Source organism: Anolis carolinensis, chromosome 4 (genome assembly GCF_035594765.1).
Source record: "Anolis carolinensis isolate JA03-04 chromosome 4, rAnoCar3.1.pri, whole genome shotgun sequence".
In the NCBI taxonomy this organism is placed as follows: domain Eukaryota; kingdom Metazoa; phylum Chordata; class Lepidosauria; order Squamata; family Dactyloidae; genus Anolis; species Anolis carolinensis.
The window spans coordinates 28784280-28802941 of record NC_085844.1 but is presented as its reverse complement, the minus strand read 5'-3'; the positions used below and the strand labels follow the sequence as shown (position 1 = coordinate 28802941).

The 18662-nt window shown below is 38.0% G+C and overlaps 1 protein-coding gene across 2 annotated transcripts in view; it reads right to left on the bottom strand.

Moving 5' to 3' along the window:
• Positions 1-18662, bottom strand: part of stk3 (serine/threonine kinase 3) — a 150680-nt gene that overhangs the window by 42819 nt on the left and 89199 nt on the right. For both annotated transcript variants that reach the window (XM_008108398.3, XM_003219506.4), the window contains one exon: positions 12689-12864. In XM_008108398.3, the coding sequence (XP_008106605.1) occupies positions 12689-12864 (176 nt within the window). The remainder of the gene's footprint in view (positions 1-12688; positions 12865-18662) is intronic.

Below are 18662 nucleotides of genomic sequence, written 5' to 3'. Positions count from 1 at the left end.
GACTCTGGGGGTTGGTGCTCATCTCCATTTCTAAGCCCAAGAGCCAGTGTTGTCCATAGACACCTCCAAGGTCATGTGGCCGGCATGACTACATGGAGTGCCATTACCTTCCCGCCAGAGCGGTACCTATTGATCTACTCACATTGGCATGTTTTCAAGCTGCTAGGTGGCAGAAGCTGGAGCTAACAGCGGGCACTCACTCTGCTCCCGGGATTTGAACCTGGGACCTTTCGGTCTGCAAGTTCAGCAGCTCAGTGCTTTAACACACTTCGCCATCAGGGCTCATGTATATATAATATACATACACATACACACAATGTGGAGAATATGTGGAAAGGTAGATAGATAGATAAGTTGGGAGCCACAGCGAAGGCACCTTCCTGGGAGCAAGGTCTAATAATAATAATAATAATAATAATAATAATAATAATAATTCCCTTACAATATCCAAGATGGGTACCATTATTGGCAGAGAAAGCCAAGCTGTAGGAGTTGAAATCCAATCATTTATCCTCCCTATAGAATCAATTTTATATGCATTTTTAGCTACAGAAAAGCTAAAATCAGGACAGTAAAAGAACAACACCCAGAAAATGGGAATTCCAGACAGGAAACAATCAGGGCCAGCTAATACCTCCCAACAAAGGATTCCCCCAGGTAGGAAGCAGCCAGGCTTTGAAGCTGCAAGGCTATTCAATGCTAATCAAGGTGACCAATTGCAACATTCACACTTGCCTCCCACAGACAAGAGTTCTTTCTCCCACCCTGGACCTTCCACAGATATATAAACCCCACTTGCCTAGCTTCGCACAGACGTCAAAACCTCACCGCTGGGCCCCTCTCTGTCTCTCTCGGTCTCTCCATTCCCGGCTCCATCCGCCGCCTTCCCGCCTCACAGAGAGACACCAGGCCTGAGCTGAGGCGAGGCTGCGGCGGCCATTTCCCCCCTCCGTCTTCCTCCTCCTCCTCGGCCTCCTTCCCCCTTGCCCCCTCCCATTGGCTGAGCCCGTGACGCCCCTTTTGCTGAGGGGCAAAAGGAAAGGGCCTGAATGGTGGGAGTTTGGGTGATTTGCAAAAGCTGTTTTTTCCTAACGAAAAAAACGACGACATAACGAAAAACGGCCTCTCGCGATTCGAAACCGCAATATCCAGACGTGTGGTCAATCAAGGTCGTATATTGCTTCAAAACAAACGAAAATAACGAATTAATAACGGGTAACGGGGAAATCGAATTATTTGAGCAAGCCTACTAAATACCATAAACGCACCAGTTCTAGTCTCATCTTGAAAGTTAAGTTAAAATTGTAGCCAAAAAAATCTTCTTTTAAACCTTGTATTTCAAAGAAGCCGATATATTTGCCTGTTCAATGTACAATTATTGTCACATCATATATGGAGAAGTGTCTTCAAGATCACAAATTGTTTTTGAGTAAAGAAACCTTGGCCTATATCTATGCAGAATATTCAATAGAGGATAGAGTAGATAACCCTTTCCTTCTATTTTTCCTGGTCTCCCAAAATTTGAGAAAAGCGTATTTCTCCTCCAAGTTTCAAAAGTTAAAACTACCTTGAAAAGACCTATGAACATAACAGAAAGCCCATAAGAATCCCCTTAAAATGTATAGAATGAAGGGGGTGGGGGTAGGAAGTCTCATTAGGAACTTTTCCTTTTGCTAAAACTGCAACTTTAGATGGTTTTTAAATTCCAACATCTCATTTAGCTGTTGGATCTCTTCTTGCAAATCGTCCCATACTCTGGGGAGGCCGATGAAGAGGTCCTCTGGGTGATGATCACCAGTGAGGTTCTGGTGGGCTGGAGTAGCTGCTTCCCAGAGGACCTCAGTGTTCAGGGTGGATTGTACAGGACAAAGCGATCCTGTGGGTAACCTGGACCCAAACCATGTAGAGCTGTAAAGGTCAATACCAACACCTTATACTTTGCCTGAAAACTAATTGGCAGCCAGTGGAGTGACTTTAGGATAGGTGTAATATGCTCACTCCTAGATGTTCCTGAACCCAATCTGGCTGCTTTATTTTGAACCAACTGGAGTTTCCGAACTTTGTACAAAGTTATCCCAATGTAAAGCACATTGCAGAAGTCCAACCTTGAAGTTACCAGTGTGTGCACTACCATCTTTAGGCTCTCCAAATCTAGGAAGGGGCAAAGCTGGCATATCAGCTGAAGATGATAATAAGCACTCCTGGCCTCACATCTACCTGGGCTGACATTTGGAGGGACAGATCCAGGAGCACTCCCAAGCTATGGGCACAGTCTTTCAGGGGGAGTGTAACCCCATCCGTAACTGACTGACAAATTTCAGTCTTCAGATTTGGACCCTTGATGGTAAGCACCTGTTTTTTCTGGTTTCAGTTTTAATCTGTTGTTCCTCATCCAGCCCATTACCTTTTCCAGGCATTCATTCAGAGGAGACACATTATACTTAGTTTTTGAAGGCATGGAGAAATATATTTGGGTTTTATCAGCATATTGATAACACCCCGCCCCATGCCTCTGCATGATCTCTCCCAATGGTTTCATGTAAATATTTTTAAAGCACTGGGGATAGATTAGCACGTTATGGGATGCCACATAACAGCTCCTTTATTTGAGGAGCAGTTATCCCCTAGCACCACCATCTGGAACCTGCCTGAGAGGTATGACCGGAACCACTGTAGCATGGTATCTCCAATTCCCAGCCCCTCTAGGCGTTCCAGAAGGATACCATAGTTGATGGTATTGAAAGCCGCTGACAGCTCTAGAAGCACCAGCAGGGACACACATCCTTTGTCCTCACAGAGAGATAGGGCGGGATACAAATAAAGTTGTTTATTGTTGTTGTTGTTGTTGTTGTTGTCAGTGTTAAGATGGAGATCATCCACTAAGGCGACCATAGCTGTCTCAACTCTGAAGCAAGTTTGAAATAAGTCAAGGAAGTGTATGTCATCCAATACTGCCTGAAGTTGGAGAGCAACTACCTTCTCAATCATTTTGCCGGAAAAAAGATGATTAGAAACTGGTCTGTAATTATTAAGGTCCAGGGGATCCAGGCAGGGCTTTTTCAACAGTGGTCTACTGCTTCTTTTTAAACAGAATGGAAAATTCCCTTCCCTGAGAGACGCATTAATAATTTGTTGCATTTGAGATCGAATTACATCTCCTCCTTGGACCACCAGCTAAGGAGAAATAGGCCACAACAATATGCATTCTTACAGCAATACTACAGTTAAAATGCAGCTCCAACTATATTGGAATTTGCTCATTATTGTGCATATTAGGATGAGAATATACATTTATTGAATAGAATAATTCTAGTGAATGCCATGGCCCAAAGATTATCTTATTGTAAGGTTTAGACCAAAAACATCCCAATTTAGACTATGTATGTTCATAGCATTTAACAAAAAGGATGGGGTCTTGATTTCCCCCAGTTTTAACAAGCAAGGAGGAGGAAGGAGGAATTTAGCAGGCAATCAGCATTTACTGCTACTTGAAATCTGCATTATTTTCCGATTGTCAAAGTGAACACTTAGGGATTGTTAAAAGTAAACACTGCAATCTAATGGCAATAATGAGGTCAAATACATAAGTTTCCACCTATCCCAAGGTCCTTCAATTTCACTTCCCCTTTGAAGTCCTTTTTTCCTCCCATCTTGAATACAGACAGACAGACAGAGTGGATCTCTTTCTCCTGATACAGTCCACTGCAATAAATACCCATTTGTAATGGCAATTAATGTGGCAATTTTCTTAAATCTGAAGAACCACCGAAAACTTGAAACTAGCATCTTGTTCTCGTCTGCTGGTGTTTCCATGGCAACAGCTCTCTAAATTACAGAAAACAGGTCAGATTTTTTAGAACTACCCACAGTTTCCCCCACTAGTTTGATACTAACCAACCTGTTTAAGATCATCAGAGGACTGTTGCCATAGCAGCTGCTGGAAACAGTGGAAAAAGAAGAGCTCCATTATGTGTCACAAGCAATGCAGAGAGAGGCAGTTGCCTACGTATCTGTCAGTCCGCCCTCCCATCAATGCTCCCCCAAATCACTTTTCAAACATCATCTGCAACATTTTCTATTTTTGGTGCATATATTTTAATTTTCCTTTATCTCAATTTTTGGATTACTAAAATCCCATGTAGTATAGCAGAATGAATATCTAATCATGGATACATATAAAAATGGTAAAGATTTTCCCCTGACGTTAAGCCCAGTCGTGACCAACTCTGGGAGTTGGTGCTCATCTCCATTTCTAAGCCGAAGAGCCGGCGTTGTCCGTAGACACCTCCAAGGTCATGTGGCCGGCATGACTGCATGGAGCGCCGTTACCTTCCTGCTGGAGCAGTACCTATTGATCTACTCACATTTGCATGTTTTCGAACTGCTAGGTTGGCAGGAGTTTATATGGATACATATACACTGTACAATTATTACAGTCTGACACCATTTTTAACTACAATGACTCAATGCTATAGAATCATGAGTTGTTTTGTGGGACATCATTATTTTTTGACAGAGAAACCTAAAAACTTTGTGAAACTACAGTGCCCCTGATTCCACAGCACTGAGATATGGAGGTTAAAAGTGGTGTCAAACTACATTAATTCTACTGTATGTAGATGCACCCCATGACTCTAAGAGGCCGTGGTTTGAATGACCACTTAGCCACAGAAACCCACTGACTGATTTTGAGCAAGTCAAATCCTCTCCTTCTCAGAGGAGGGCAATCCTCCACTGAATAAATCCTTAGATAGGACTGCCATAAGTCAGAGTTGATTTTAAATGAAGCATTTCAGAAGAAAGCCACAGTGGAGAGACGTGGTAGTGATGCACAGCATTTACAAAGCTTCCCATGCTTTTTCAGAATATCACAATAGAAGAGGACAGCCCCAATGCCAACTCAACTGTGCTTTTTCCCCAGGTTAGCTATGAAAGGTAGCAGTGTGCTCTTGCTGCCATGGTTGCCTTTAAATCAACACTTTTCCCCAAAGGAAAAAAATCATTCCCCTTACCATCACTGTATTTACTATCTCCTGGGGGTTCAACTATAGTCCTCAAAATGGCCATCCCAATTCACAACATATAACATTTGTCAAACCACACCAATACAGAATTTTATTATCCACCCACATAAGGACTAAAGTAACACCAGCTCGAACCACAATAGATTATTTTCTGTTTTGAATCTCCTGCTTCTGATGGATAAGAAACAGACTCATTTTAAAAATGTGTTTCCAAGGCTACATCAAATGTGGTATGAGGATTAGTTTTGTTTGATTTCATTAAATATAGGGTCTGTCCCTCATGTTTCAAATCCAAGGTAAAAACACAAAAAAGAGGTAGAAGTACTTTAAAAGAAATTTAGCTATGGGAAACAGAACAAGGATAACAACAAAAATTGTGTGACATTTCTCAAATTTGCATAGAATCAAAATGATCCCACCTCAAACTAGTACATACTAGACAAACAGAAGCAAGAATACAAAAACCATATGGTTTTTATATGTAGAAAAAATCCTCACACCTTTAGCACAGTTCAAAGCATTTCAAAGCTCTCCTAAACTTTGATAGCTACCAAACTTTGGAAACACAGTGTATTAATAAGAACAATTGGTTACTAAGGCAACAAGAACAAATATAACTGTGCTGCTTCATTTCATCATTCTAACCATTTTCTTTTATTCCTTAAAGTTCTCAAACTATTCATGAATTATCAACCTGTTATGCAACTTAAACAGATGTAGAAACGCTTCATAAATCTACAATTTTTGCTAAAAGAATTAAAATAATGCAAAAATCATTCTAGGGTTGTTGTTTTTTATCCCAATGTCTTGTTTCAGATTTATCTTGAATTTATATCCTAAAGCAAGCCAAGACAGGAATCAGCAGAAATTTAACACAGTCGTCTAAATTCTGTTGTTAGTCCTCTGTTGTTACAGTAGACTCACTGAATTCTGTTGTTACAGTAGACTCACTGAATGAATTGAATTTACGTACCTATGTGTTGACTCCAGTAAGAATTAATCGATATGATGCTAACTGTGGTTCATTTAAGGTACTAAGGAAGTAGCACACAGCCAATGACTGCGGAAATGAGTGACATTAAATTACCTTTTACCACAAAAGGGGAAGTGTTCTAAGAAATATTATTGGTAATGACTGTAATCTTCAAACCTAGAGTAGTGTTTATCTAGATTGCCCTGACTCAATTTTCATTCTTATTCCATTCTGAGCATGTACCTTCTAGCAACACAGCCTTTGCAGCTATAACCCTAAACTATTTTACAATGTTACATTATGGTTCAGTGGTTCCTCATTTCACCTATTCTCCTGATAAAGCTGTGTGGAGATGCTTCTAAAACTAATTAAGGGTTTCCCATTATATACGCGAATTAAGAAAAGAAAAGCAGATCACTCAAAGAAGCCAAATTTGGTTCTCTGTTACTCAATAAGCTCAGGAGGTGGGAATTGAGTAAATATGTATAAAGGCATGGTATAAATGGAATAAAATAAGTAAATAAACACATTATTTAAATAGTGGGGTGTCAACAAATATTTGCTATCTGCAGTGTTACCATTCTATAACAATTATTACACATCACCATTTTTGTTGCTTTAGTAATATACTAAAGCCTTTACTAACAGATGGCTTAGAAATACTTAAGACAACAAAATGTGCCTTAAACAACGATGTAATGGCAACACATGATCTACATATTCTGTGTTTAATGCTACACAATCTGGATACCAGATCTATTTGGAAGTCAGGAAAGACACAAACCTTTCCATCGATACCAATAGAAAACACACATGCTTTTTTCTACTTTTTTAGTCACACAACACAGAAAAAGGATAACTTCACTTAGTGTGTAGATGAAACTTAAATAATTAGTTCAATCAGCACTGATGAGGCTTTTAATATCTTTCTAAATTAAATCAACTCCTAATGCTGATGCCTGTTTTATTAGCCAATAGAGAAAGTTTTCTCTTTTTTAAAATTAATACTCAGACCCATTTGTTAAAGCAATAATGCAAAATCCCAGTAATTGTGTTAAAGCTGTTCCTCAGAGATGTTATAAATGACATATGAAAGCACAAAGTTGAGGGGAAACCCCTTATAAGGCACAGCTAAAACCATAGGTTAAAGAATCCAGGGTATCATATGGAACCCAATTTTCAGCTCCAACACAGTACAGTGGGCCATGTACAGGAACATTCATGATTCCCTGACACATTTTAACTCTTCAATGATATTGTATCCTTTTTGCTACGGTTGGCCCTCTTCATTTGCGTACTTCACTTTTGTAGATTTGATTATTCAGGGATTTGTCCAGCAGAAGTTAAGAGTCATGCTGAAAGGGCTAGAAATCCCTAGGTATTTGTAGCTCCTCCAGAATTAATCTATTGGAAGCTGACCACAGAGGTCAGATATTCCATGCCTTGAGTAGGGACATATTTTAAGTAAATAAATGATAATTCATAAAGCAGTCCATCTTAAAAGTGCTGCTGGATTCTTTTGCTATAATGTTAAAACATACATAACTATTTCTCTAAAAACTTTTTGAAAAGCACTTTCCAAAAAGCCCCAAACTCACTTTTATAAAGGTCCGAAACAATTAAACTATTTCAGTTATTATTTTTCATGGCAATGGACTAATTTCCAAATTCTAATGGCTAATACTATTTTCAAACCGAACATTCCATCCTCTTAGTGATAATGTGGACCAGTGTGTTTTATATCACAGTCAGCAATTCAAGTAAGTAAGTAAATAAATAAATAAGCATTCAATTTTTAAAAATCACTCTTTAAAAATACTATCTCAAGACAACCTAATATAGCCGTGTCGCTAGTAACAGAATTATCTTCATGAACATAGATCTTATGTCTATGGAAAAAGCAAAGATTTAGTACTCAGTTTGTTAGAAGACAGGCTACAACAGCATTCAGATTGTGTAACAAATAATTCTAAGTATTACTTCTTTGTAACAAGAAAAAACTTTCCCAAATTGTAATTATAAGAATAACTAACTATCTGGGAGTTTAGGGCTAACTGCTTTGAAAGCATACCTTACCATGCAGTAATATTTTCCTGCAATAAGCTAATGGGATCACCATTTTAGCCAATTTTAGGCAATTACAAGGCAGAGTCTTTTTTTTCTCCATGTTTTTCTCCTCACACTTTGCAATACTCTCAGGAATTAATGCTATTTTCCTTGGCAAAAGTTTGTTATAAGCTCAATCTTTATGGTATGAATGAAAGTTTAGACTTAACTAAAAACAGCTCTGTCATCCTCAAATAGATAATAGACTGAATGATGATTCAGTTTTGCCACTTATAATATTAGCCCATTTCTTTAGGAAGACAGAAAATTAGTCATTCCTAGATGCATTCATTACTAATATCTTTAAATTGATGCCAATAGGCACAAATCTAACAAAGGGATAGACCACAGTTCTTTACCACTGAAAGTTATCAATTATTAATAATGTGAATGAATTATTTAAGGACTGCACATCAGCAATCTAAAAAATTAATGTCAACTTTACAAAAGTATGAAATGCATGTTCCACAGTGATTTATTCTTCAGCAGCTGTCAGATCTTCAGCAAAGAGCATGCATTATCCAGAGCCTTTTAATCTTAGAAATGAACTTAGATTCAAGCACTTTTGCAGAAAACAAATATAATGCAACCCCTGTATCCACAAAACCAATGCATGTAGTCATCCACAGTTTCACTTATTGACCTCCTATACATGCCACACCTTCTTCTTGGTACTTCAAACATTCCAACCAATGAAAATAATAAAGTTCGCTGTTAGCCACAGTTTTATGTATTTTTTCTGAAGAAGAATACAGATTGATAAATGCACAAATAAAAATGTCTCTATATACAAGTGCACACACCAGAAACCAACTGAATATGTCTAATGTTTTTAAAAAATACAGGACCAGGACATTTAAGAGTCTCAGATGCTCTCCAAAATATAAGAGAGACTGGTTTGAGAATTAGAAACAAAAAAAACTCTACTTCTACTTAGGTAAATTAACGTGGGCATTATATGATGTAATACACCAAAATGAATGGAGTATATCGATAGTTTATACAAAATTTGGAAGATATATACAATACTGAGACAGGCTCCCAAGAGAAGAGGAAAGGTGGAGGGAATGGGCAATTCATTGCAAAACATGGTATTTATGGCTTCATTGAGCAACTACCTTCTAAGGAAGCCAATATTATTTCTGGAAAAACAAAGAAAAACCCAACAAGAACCACAAATCTCGTTCCATTCCACACTGAAACTATGATGCAATGTTCTTAGGAAATGGACTCACTGGTAAGAATTCTGTACAGCAGGGGTTCTCAAACTTTTAAAGCTGTGGAATCCTTTTTGAAGGAAAAGTTTCTCATGGCGCCCCAATAAACTCTTGGACACAGGGGCTGCATTGCATTTTAAAATCTGACATATGAGCTGGGCCAGTAGTAGATGGATGGAGAATGGGGGAATGTCTGTATAAACTAACTGAACAAGTTCCTATGCACACTGTACATATCCTGTTTATAATGCAAAAGAAAGAAAGAAAGAAAGAAAGAAAGAAAGAAAGAAAGAAAGAAAGAAAGAGAGAGAGAGAGAGAAAAAAATTAAAATGAAGAACAATTTTAACCAACATAAACTTAACAATATTTCATTGGAAGGCACCAGGGGCCATCCAGTCCAACTCCTTTCTGCCGTGCAGAAAAAGCACAGTCAAAGCACCCCCCTCCCCAACAGATGGCCACCCAGTCATTGCAACAACAACAACAACAACAACAGTCAAACTACTCTGGTACTTCCAAATTCAGACTGACAGAGTTTTGGAGCACAATACTCCTGACCTCACGATTGTGTTAAAAAACAAAGTGTGGATCGTCAATGTTGTAATCCCAGGTGACAGCAGAATCAATGAGAAACAACTGAAAAAGCTGACGTGATATGAGGACTTAAAGATCGAACTGCAAAGACTCTGGCACAATTCAATAATGGTTGTCCCATTGGTAATCGGCACACTGGGTACCATGCCTAAAGACCTTGGCCAGCACTTAAAAACAATTGACGTTGACAAAATTACCATCTGTTGACTGCATGCATTATTCGCCAATACATCACATAGTCCTAGACACTTGGGAAGTATCCGACATGTGATCCAATACAGCAGCCAGCATAATAATTGTGTTTGCTTTATGCTAATCTTGTTATGCATCTAGTAGTAGTAATAGTAGTAGTAGTAGTAGTAGTAATAATAATAATAATAATAATAATAATAATAATAATAATAATATAAATTGGACACAGGCGGAACTGGACAACTTGGACAGAAAAACAAGAAAACTCATGACCATTCATCATTCACTGCACCCTCGCAGTGATGTTGACCGGCTAATCTGCCTAGAAGATCAGGTGGCAGAGGACTCTTACAAGTCAAACAAGCAGTCAAAGAAGAAGAACATGCCCTGGCAGAATATGTAAAGCAAAGTGAAGAACCTGCTTTGATTGAAGTCAAAAATCAGAAACTCCTCAAAGCACAGCAGACAAAAAACCAGTACAAGAAAACCACACTACAAACTAGAGTTGACAGCTGGCACAACAACACATTGCATGGAAAGTTCCTTGACAAAATTGAAGGAAAAGCTGATAAGGAGAAGACCTAGCTATGGCTCACGAATGGGACCCTGAAGGAGGAGTCAGAAGGCCTGATCCTTGCAGCCCAGGAGCAAGCCATCAGGACAAATGCAATTAAGGCCAAGATCGAAAAATCAGCTGATGACCCTTCCTCTGCAAGGAAACCGACGAAACCATTGATCATATCCTCAGCTGCTGTAAGAAAATCGCACAGACAGACTACAAACAGAGGCACAACTATGTGGCCCAAATGATTCATTGGAACTTATGCCTCAAGTACCACCTCCCAGCAGCAAAGAACTGGTGGGATCACAAACCTGCAAAAGTATTGGAAAATGAGCACGCAAAGATACTGTGGGACTTCCGAATCCAGACTGACAAAGTTCTGGAACACAACACACCAATCACCGTTGTGGAAAAGAAAAAGGTTTGGATCATTGATGTTGCCATCCCAGGTGACAGTCGCATTGATGAAAAACAACAGGAAAAACTGAGCCGCTATCAGGACCTCAAGATTGAACTTCAAAGACTCTGGCAGAAACCAGTGCAGGTGGTCCCGGTGGTGATGGGCACACTGGGTGCCGTGCCAGAAGATCTCAGCCGGCATTTGGAAACAATAGGCACTGACAAAATTACGATCTGTCAACTGCAAAAGGCCACCCTATTGGGATCTGCACGCATCATCCAAAAATACATCACACAGTCCTAGACACTTGGGAAGTGTTCGACTTGTGATTCTGTGAAACGAAATCCAGCATATCTATCCTGTTTGCTGTGTCATACAATAAAACAAATAATAATAATAATAATAATAATTTGTCTGCTGTGCTTTGAGGAGTTTCTGATTTTTGACTTCAATCAAAGCAGGTTCTTCACTTTGCTTTACATATTCTGCCAGGGCATGTTCTTCTTCTTTGACTGCTTGTTTGACTTGTAAGAGTCCTCTGCCACCTGATCTTCTAGGCAGATTAGCCGGTCAACATCACTGCGAGGGTGCAGTGAATGATGAATGGTCATGAGTTTTCTTGTTTTTCTGTCCAAATTGTCCAGTTCCGCCTGTGTCCAGACTGACAAAGTTCTGGAACACAACAAACCAGACATCACAGTTGTGGAAAAGAAAAAGGTCTGGATCATTGATGTTGCCATCCCAGGTGACAGTCGCATTGATGAAAAACAACAGGAAAAACTCAGCCGCTATCAGGACCTCAAGATTGAACTTCAAAGACTTTGGCAGAAACCAGTGCATGTGGTCCCGGTGGTGATGGGCACACTGGGTGCCGTACCAAAAGATCTCAGCCGGTATTTGGAAACAATAGACATTGACAAAATCACAATCTGCCAACTGCAAAAGGCCACCCTACTGGGATCTGCACGCATCATCCGAAAATACATCACACAGTCCTAGACACTTGGGAAGTGTTCGACTTGTGATTTTGTGATACGAAATCCAGCATATCTATCTTGTTTGCTGTGTCATAGTAAAATAATAATAATAATAATAATAATAATAATAATAATAATAATAATAATAGAAGAAGTAGGAGCAACCCAGGGACCATCCAGTCCATTCTCCTTCTGCCTTGCAGGAAAAGCAGTAAAGCAACCCAACAGATGGCCATCCAGCCTTTGCAATAACAACAACAACAACAACAACAGGAGCAGATAGAAGCCTAAGGAGAACAAAGGGGGTTTGGGAAGGAGGGAGGGGGATTCCCTTCTCCTTAGTTTCCCAGATGGAATCCTAAGGAGAACGAAGGATGTTTGAGAATGAGAGGCCTTGTAGGCCATGTCGGCGGATGCAGAAAGGCCTCGTAGGCCACGCTGACAGCAGCAGGGCTCAACAGGCCACGTGTTTCCTAGGCAAGAGGAGCAAGAAGGGAATTGGCCCTATGGGCTCCACAGAGAACAGTTTGAGAACCACCGCAATACAGTATGAATTTATGATTGTCTAATAAGGAAATAGTACCTTGATAATACAGAAAACAGTAAGCTCTTCATGAAAGCAAACTGGTAAGAAGTACTTACGAAATCAAAGTCACCATCTTGAGGAACCTTCCAGTTATCAGGGAAGACATTCTTTGATATGTGGTATGATTCATGCATATTTTGATTGCAGTTTTCATGGCTTTTATTCTTAGAATCTTGTTTATCAAAGTAATCCATGAAGGATGGTCGCTGAGCCTGTGGCGATGTAGCATTTCCTAATTTGGAAATCAGAAAGTGGTAGTTAAAATGAGTAAATTATGTAAATTATATTACAAAGACATTAAAATTATGCTATACAAAAGTCTGTGGTTAACAACATGTAAAAGTGCTAAGGTTTATTTCTTAGAAATAACACTAAGCACAACAGAGTGACAGGACAAATAAGAAACACTGAAATAGTTGTGATAAAAAATACATATGTAATTAAATCAGGATACATTATCTACTACACAATTGAATGTAATTCAACTAGCATGAGATCCTCAAACACTATTGGAATATAAAACTGCTGTACTGTTTTATATATAAGGGTATTTCTATAGCACAAACTTTTTTCTTGTCATGGCATGAGTACTACAAACTTTGCTATTATATATGGCTGTTGAATAAAGAGAGAGAGGAAGGGAAAAAAGAAACATAGTACCCCCTTAAAACTAAATGGTTTTTATTTTTTACTTTATTGATAAAGCCATGTTGGATACACTTATATCTACAAAGGCTCATTCTAAAATAAAAAGGTATTACTGTTTCCTCCACAACCCCCTTCCTTTTGCTTCCTCCAATTTATGCTGCAAGAGATTAATGGCGACTCCTTTGAAAACAATGGCTGCTAAGACTCTGAGAATCCCAACACTAAATATAGCCCTGCAGTTCTCAAAACCACATAAGGAAGAAGAAGAATAAAGTTTGAAATGTAGTGCATATTTGTCTTAAAATGTCTTAAAGTATGACTGAGTCAAATTCCTCCATCTTCAGTTCTAAGGCGCTATCGATTGTAACACCTATAGCATATATAAAAGCACTAGCGATTCCAAGACGTAACCCCCTCCCCTCTATTTTGAGAAATGTTTTTATGGGGGAAACAGCATGTCTTATAATCAAAGACATACAACAATATATTTAACTAATAACCCAAGTAAAACCAAGATTATATAAACCCTCCGTAAGTGACTATCATAAAAAATAAAGTGAATCTTTCCATGGTACCCTTTCAGTTTTTTACATAAGCACTGGAAACAGTCTTCACCTTCAGCACATAAAAATTCTGGTTTCTTTGCCAACAACCATACCACTTTTATAAAAATTCATAACATGTTCTACATAGAGAAACAAGGTTGTGAACCCCTTCCTTCACCATGCTTATTTTTATCATCTTGAATGTGGGGCCATTTATACAAGATTTTTGTAAGTTCAGTAAAAAAAAAAAACCTCAGTCCTCTTATGTTCAATATGAAACTAAAGTGCCAGTGAAAATAGTTTTTATGTTTTCATTAGATTTGATGATGTAGCAGCATCTAAGACACAGTAATAGCTGATTCTTTTTAGTGTACTACTTGCCATCATCCCCAAGGGTCTAAAATGTAAATACTTTCTGCCTCCAAAATAACTCAAAATGATCTTTACAGAATATTCCAGTGTCCTCTAGAAGGTGTCTGGGAACAATTTGTTTGTGAAAGGAGTTATTGAAATGTTACTGTTATATTGTGTATATGAAAAAGAAAAGAAATAAAAAGACATATATAAAGAGAAAAGAGCAAAGGATTTTTAAACAAGGCATTATACAGCAATCAAATGTGAATCACATAATAGCTATTAATAACTGTACAATTACAGCTTTTAAACAAACCCTTACCCTTCTTACCCTCCACCCATGAACACACCACCCAGGACCTCTGACACCACTCAAAGTGGATCCCATATTTACCAAGAATCTACCTTTGATATTCTGCTTTGTTGTGAACCTAGCAACCAACATTCCATAATTTTGACAAATTGGAAAGTTGAGGTTCATAAAAAGATTCATAAAGTAGATTTCTTCCTAAAAGCATTTGTTAAACAGATAGCCTAAGTTAAAGATATCATCGTGAATACTAATTATACAAGTCCTAATTATGTTCTAGAACTGTGTACTCCCTTTCAGCCTTGCTTCTCTCTGACAGCAAAAAAAGAGAATTTCAAGGAACAGAGACTTCAGGGAGATGGAGCAGGAATAGGATCTGAACATAAGTAGAAAGTGTCTGGACTTGAAGGCAAGGTTTACCATTTTTATTAACTGAAAATAAATCTGAAAACAATTCAGAAGAATAATTTAATGTATACATATCTTCTAGTAAAATATATAATCTTTCTCTGATTAAAGTAATATTAAGAAGTAATGTACTTCTGATAAAAATGATTGCAAAGAACCTTCTTCTCTAGTGACTTGAACTCTAAATTAAATCATTAACATCAAATCTTTTATTAGAGAAGAAGTTAGATTCAAACCACATCAACCCTGAAGGAGAAAAGGAGCTACATCTGAATCATCTGCACTTTAGAACACATTGAAAAGAGACATTGACCAAAGATTCATTTGCTTTCTCTCCTGCCATCTATACCAAATGTAAAAATTAATGAATGGGATACTAAAAGTTGTTTTTACCACTATTTGTAACAACATCCCTAGTGTTACAAAAGCTATTGAACAAGAACATCATGAACACTTCTCAGCTGCTAATATGGAAACGGTAATAACATTTAAGAACATAACTAGCCCATTTCAGATCTACACTGGCCCACTTCCAAGACAAACAGTACTAACAATGAAAAGTGACATGAGGGAATGTTGAAACTAGTCCTCTATAAGTGCCATCACTTTATTTTACATAACACTGGATATTATAGCTCCGCCTGATAATTTCATGAATTTCCAGTCTTCAGACTGCCTGACAGCTAATAACCCATATTTCAATAGTAGAATAATTTGAAAAAAAATGCTCAAAAACCATGAACAACACAGATTTATCATAATATGTTACATTAAATAATTGCACTTTGCAAAGACAGAATTTTTTATTTTTTTAAAGTTTGACAGGCCAACATTAAGAAACTTCCACCAAAAGAATAACAACCTGAATGCCCAAACGAGCAAAACAATCTCACTCATGTGTCAAACTGAGCAGCAAAGTCCTAAAAATGAAAGAGTGATTCTAAGGACAATTTTATTTTCTGGAATCACAGGACAGAACCCTGGGCTCATGAGGAAACTGTAAATGAATTAGTCCAAACATATGTTCTGGGGTAATCTTACAAACTATTTAAACATTGCTTTTCTAAAAATAGCTAACATTACTACAGGAAGTGAAAGTCATGCCTCACTGACTTCTTGATATTCATTTCTATCACTAGAATAATACACTGTGGAATTCTGCTGACATCACTTGATCAGATACTCACATTAAAAGGCTAATCTCTGACTTGCACCACTGGCTTGTTTAGAATAAAGTTTGGGAGAAACATATTCATTAAAAGCATTTCCAACTAAAATGTTTTGATGGCGCTTTTTTTTGGTATTTTTTAGTTAAAGACCAATGCTTATAGCTCTAACACTGCAATGTTTGCAAAGGGGAATATATAAGGAATCTCTGCCTTTTAAAAGAAATTTCACTGCTAGTATCCCTGAAAAGTGTTGAACTCCTCCAACTGGAAATGACCATAGTTCAGAACATGCAGAGCATGACTCACCAGTGCACACACTTGCAAGTTGTTAAAGAAGAAGACACAAGCTAGAAGAGACTGCAACAGCTTGCTTTAGCCCAATCCTACTGGGAAGGGCAGGATTCTGTAGTTTCCTCTCTTCTCCATCCTTAATTGCATTTATTGACGGCAAGCTACTTTGGGGCCTTGAACTCTGTTTATAATAATTGAAGTAAGCCAAGGAAAAGATAGAAAGAGGAAGGAGGAGAGAGACACTGGGATATTTTTAAAGCACCTGAAAAAGTTGGTGGCAGAGGATTAATTGGGATAATTCCTCCCAAATTGCCACAATTTGGGGGATGCTATACTTGAGATAATACATATCTATGATAGGTAGAAGGCACTAATAGTTTTATGTGTCTTTGAGTAGTTTCAGTTGTCAGTCGCACCTAAAGTCACTGCACTGAATCAATATAAACTTGAAAAGTCAATAGTTATGTAAGCTCCACTGATTCAACTGGCCTACTCAAACTGGAACTAACAATTGGATTTAGGTCTTAAACTTTAATCTTGCAATATGCTATTCATGCCATATCAGGAAAGTCACGTCTAGCACAATGAACTTACTTCCCCATGCCCTTCTGGTGTCATCTTCAGAAAACGGAGAAAAACAAATAGAAGAAGCATTTCTTTAATTTTTAACCAACATATGCACAGCAGCTCTACAAGAATTAGCCCATTCCACTTGAACACATTTCTTCTATAGAATCCTCCCCATCTTGGCTTCTTACCTGCCCTATCATATCTGCCCTCATTCCTTATAACACTTCTTCCCAGTACATCTGATGCTGCCTTTTGTCTTCATTTGCTATCTCTCCCTCATAGTCCTGTTGAACTGCGAACTGCCTTCACTCACAATCCTACTATGGAAATTTGCTTTTTTAAGCCATAGGCCCTAAATTTATTTATTATCTACTGTCCACATACAAAATCTTTGTTAACAAAATTGCATAACAGCGCCGAAATATTAAATTCAATGTTCATTTGTACTCTCTGGAATGATTTTCAGTTTTTTCTTCCATATACAATATGTGCTTTGTGTTCCTCCTGTTTTAATGCTACTGAAAAGAATGCTTTGTGACAACACTGAAAACAGAGAAGGATTTATAACAAGATCAACAGTAATATTTGGTAAGATAGTCTTCTAAATTAAAGCTTGGGGTAACTGTGGAAAATTAAGGACAGCCTGGCAGTTTCTGGTCAACTGCCTATTTGAGAATTTGATTGGTTTCCCTTTCAATATAGTGCATTCTTTTTCTCAACAACTTTTAATATGTTTGATTTCAATTGTTGATCAACATACATCTCCACACCCTAGAAATGCATAAGACAGGAAAACATAATATTATTTACTGCTAGGTTGTATATTAAATGTTAGGGCAAGTTTTGTTCTCCTCCCGATCTCAGCTCTATTTGGGCACAAATCCCTCTTTGTTAAGGAAAAAGATATGTTTTAACTTATTTTTTGTCACAGAGCCCAGGGACCTCCAAATATGGGTGCTTATAAATAACAAAAAAGAACTAGTTAATGTTATTTATTTTGTCATTGAGCAGGAAAATTTGGGGGATTTGAAGAACATATACACAAAATCTAATGTTAGCAAAGTTTTTTAAAGATGTCAAATATTTTCACACTGCTAAGAGAGGAAGACAATTCCCTTTCTGACCAATACATTTATTTTTACAGTTGTGAGACTTTGTGCTAGAATGCCATTTTAAAATGTACCTCCCAACAATATATACACTTTAAGAACTATGTAAGGAGACTGAGCCAAAATGAAGTTCCAGTTTGTAAGGGCCTGCTGTCTTCAGAATATTACAAAGACCACCAGATTCTGAATACTTCCAAATGTTGCCTCTCTGACCTTCATTTGTTTCCACTAGAATGCAGCTCTACTAACATGATTAATAAAATGCTTTCCCACAGTGCTATATACAATCAGTTACAGTACTGAGCTAAGAAAAATCCACCGGGTTTGAAACGCGACAGATTTATGAGTCACTGACTATCATATGTTGATTGGAACCTAAAAGACCTATAATTGGTACAAAATGTGGGATTGCCTGTCTGCAACCTGCATGAATAGCTCAGAGAAAATATGCCAAGGGCAAATGATATAGATGAGCTGTAGCCTTTTTGTAAGCTTTCTGCTGGCTTCCGGCTTGTCCTTACTGCAGACAGAGCATGGATGGACTATTGCTCTGACATATCAGAACCCAAATGATGCTCACTGAACCCTTAAAGCTACAAAAGATGTAAAATGTTGCATTAATGAGA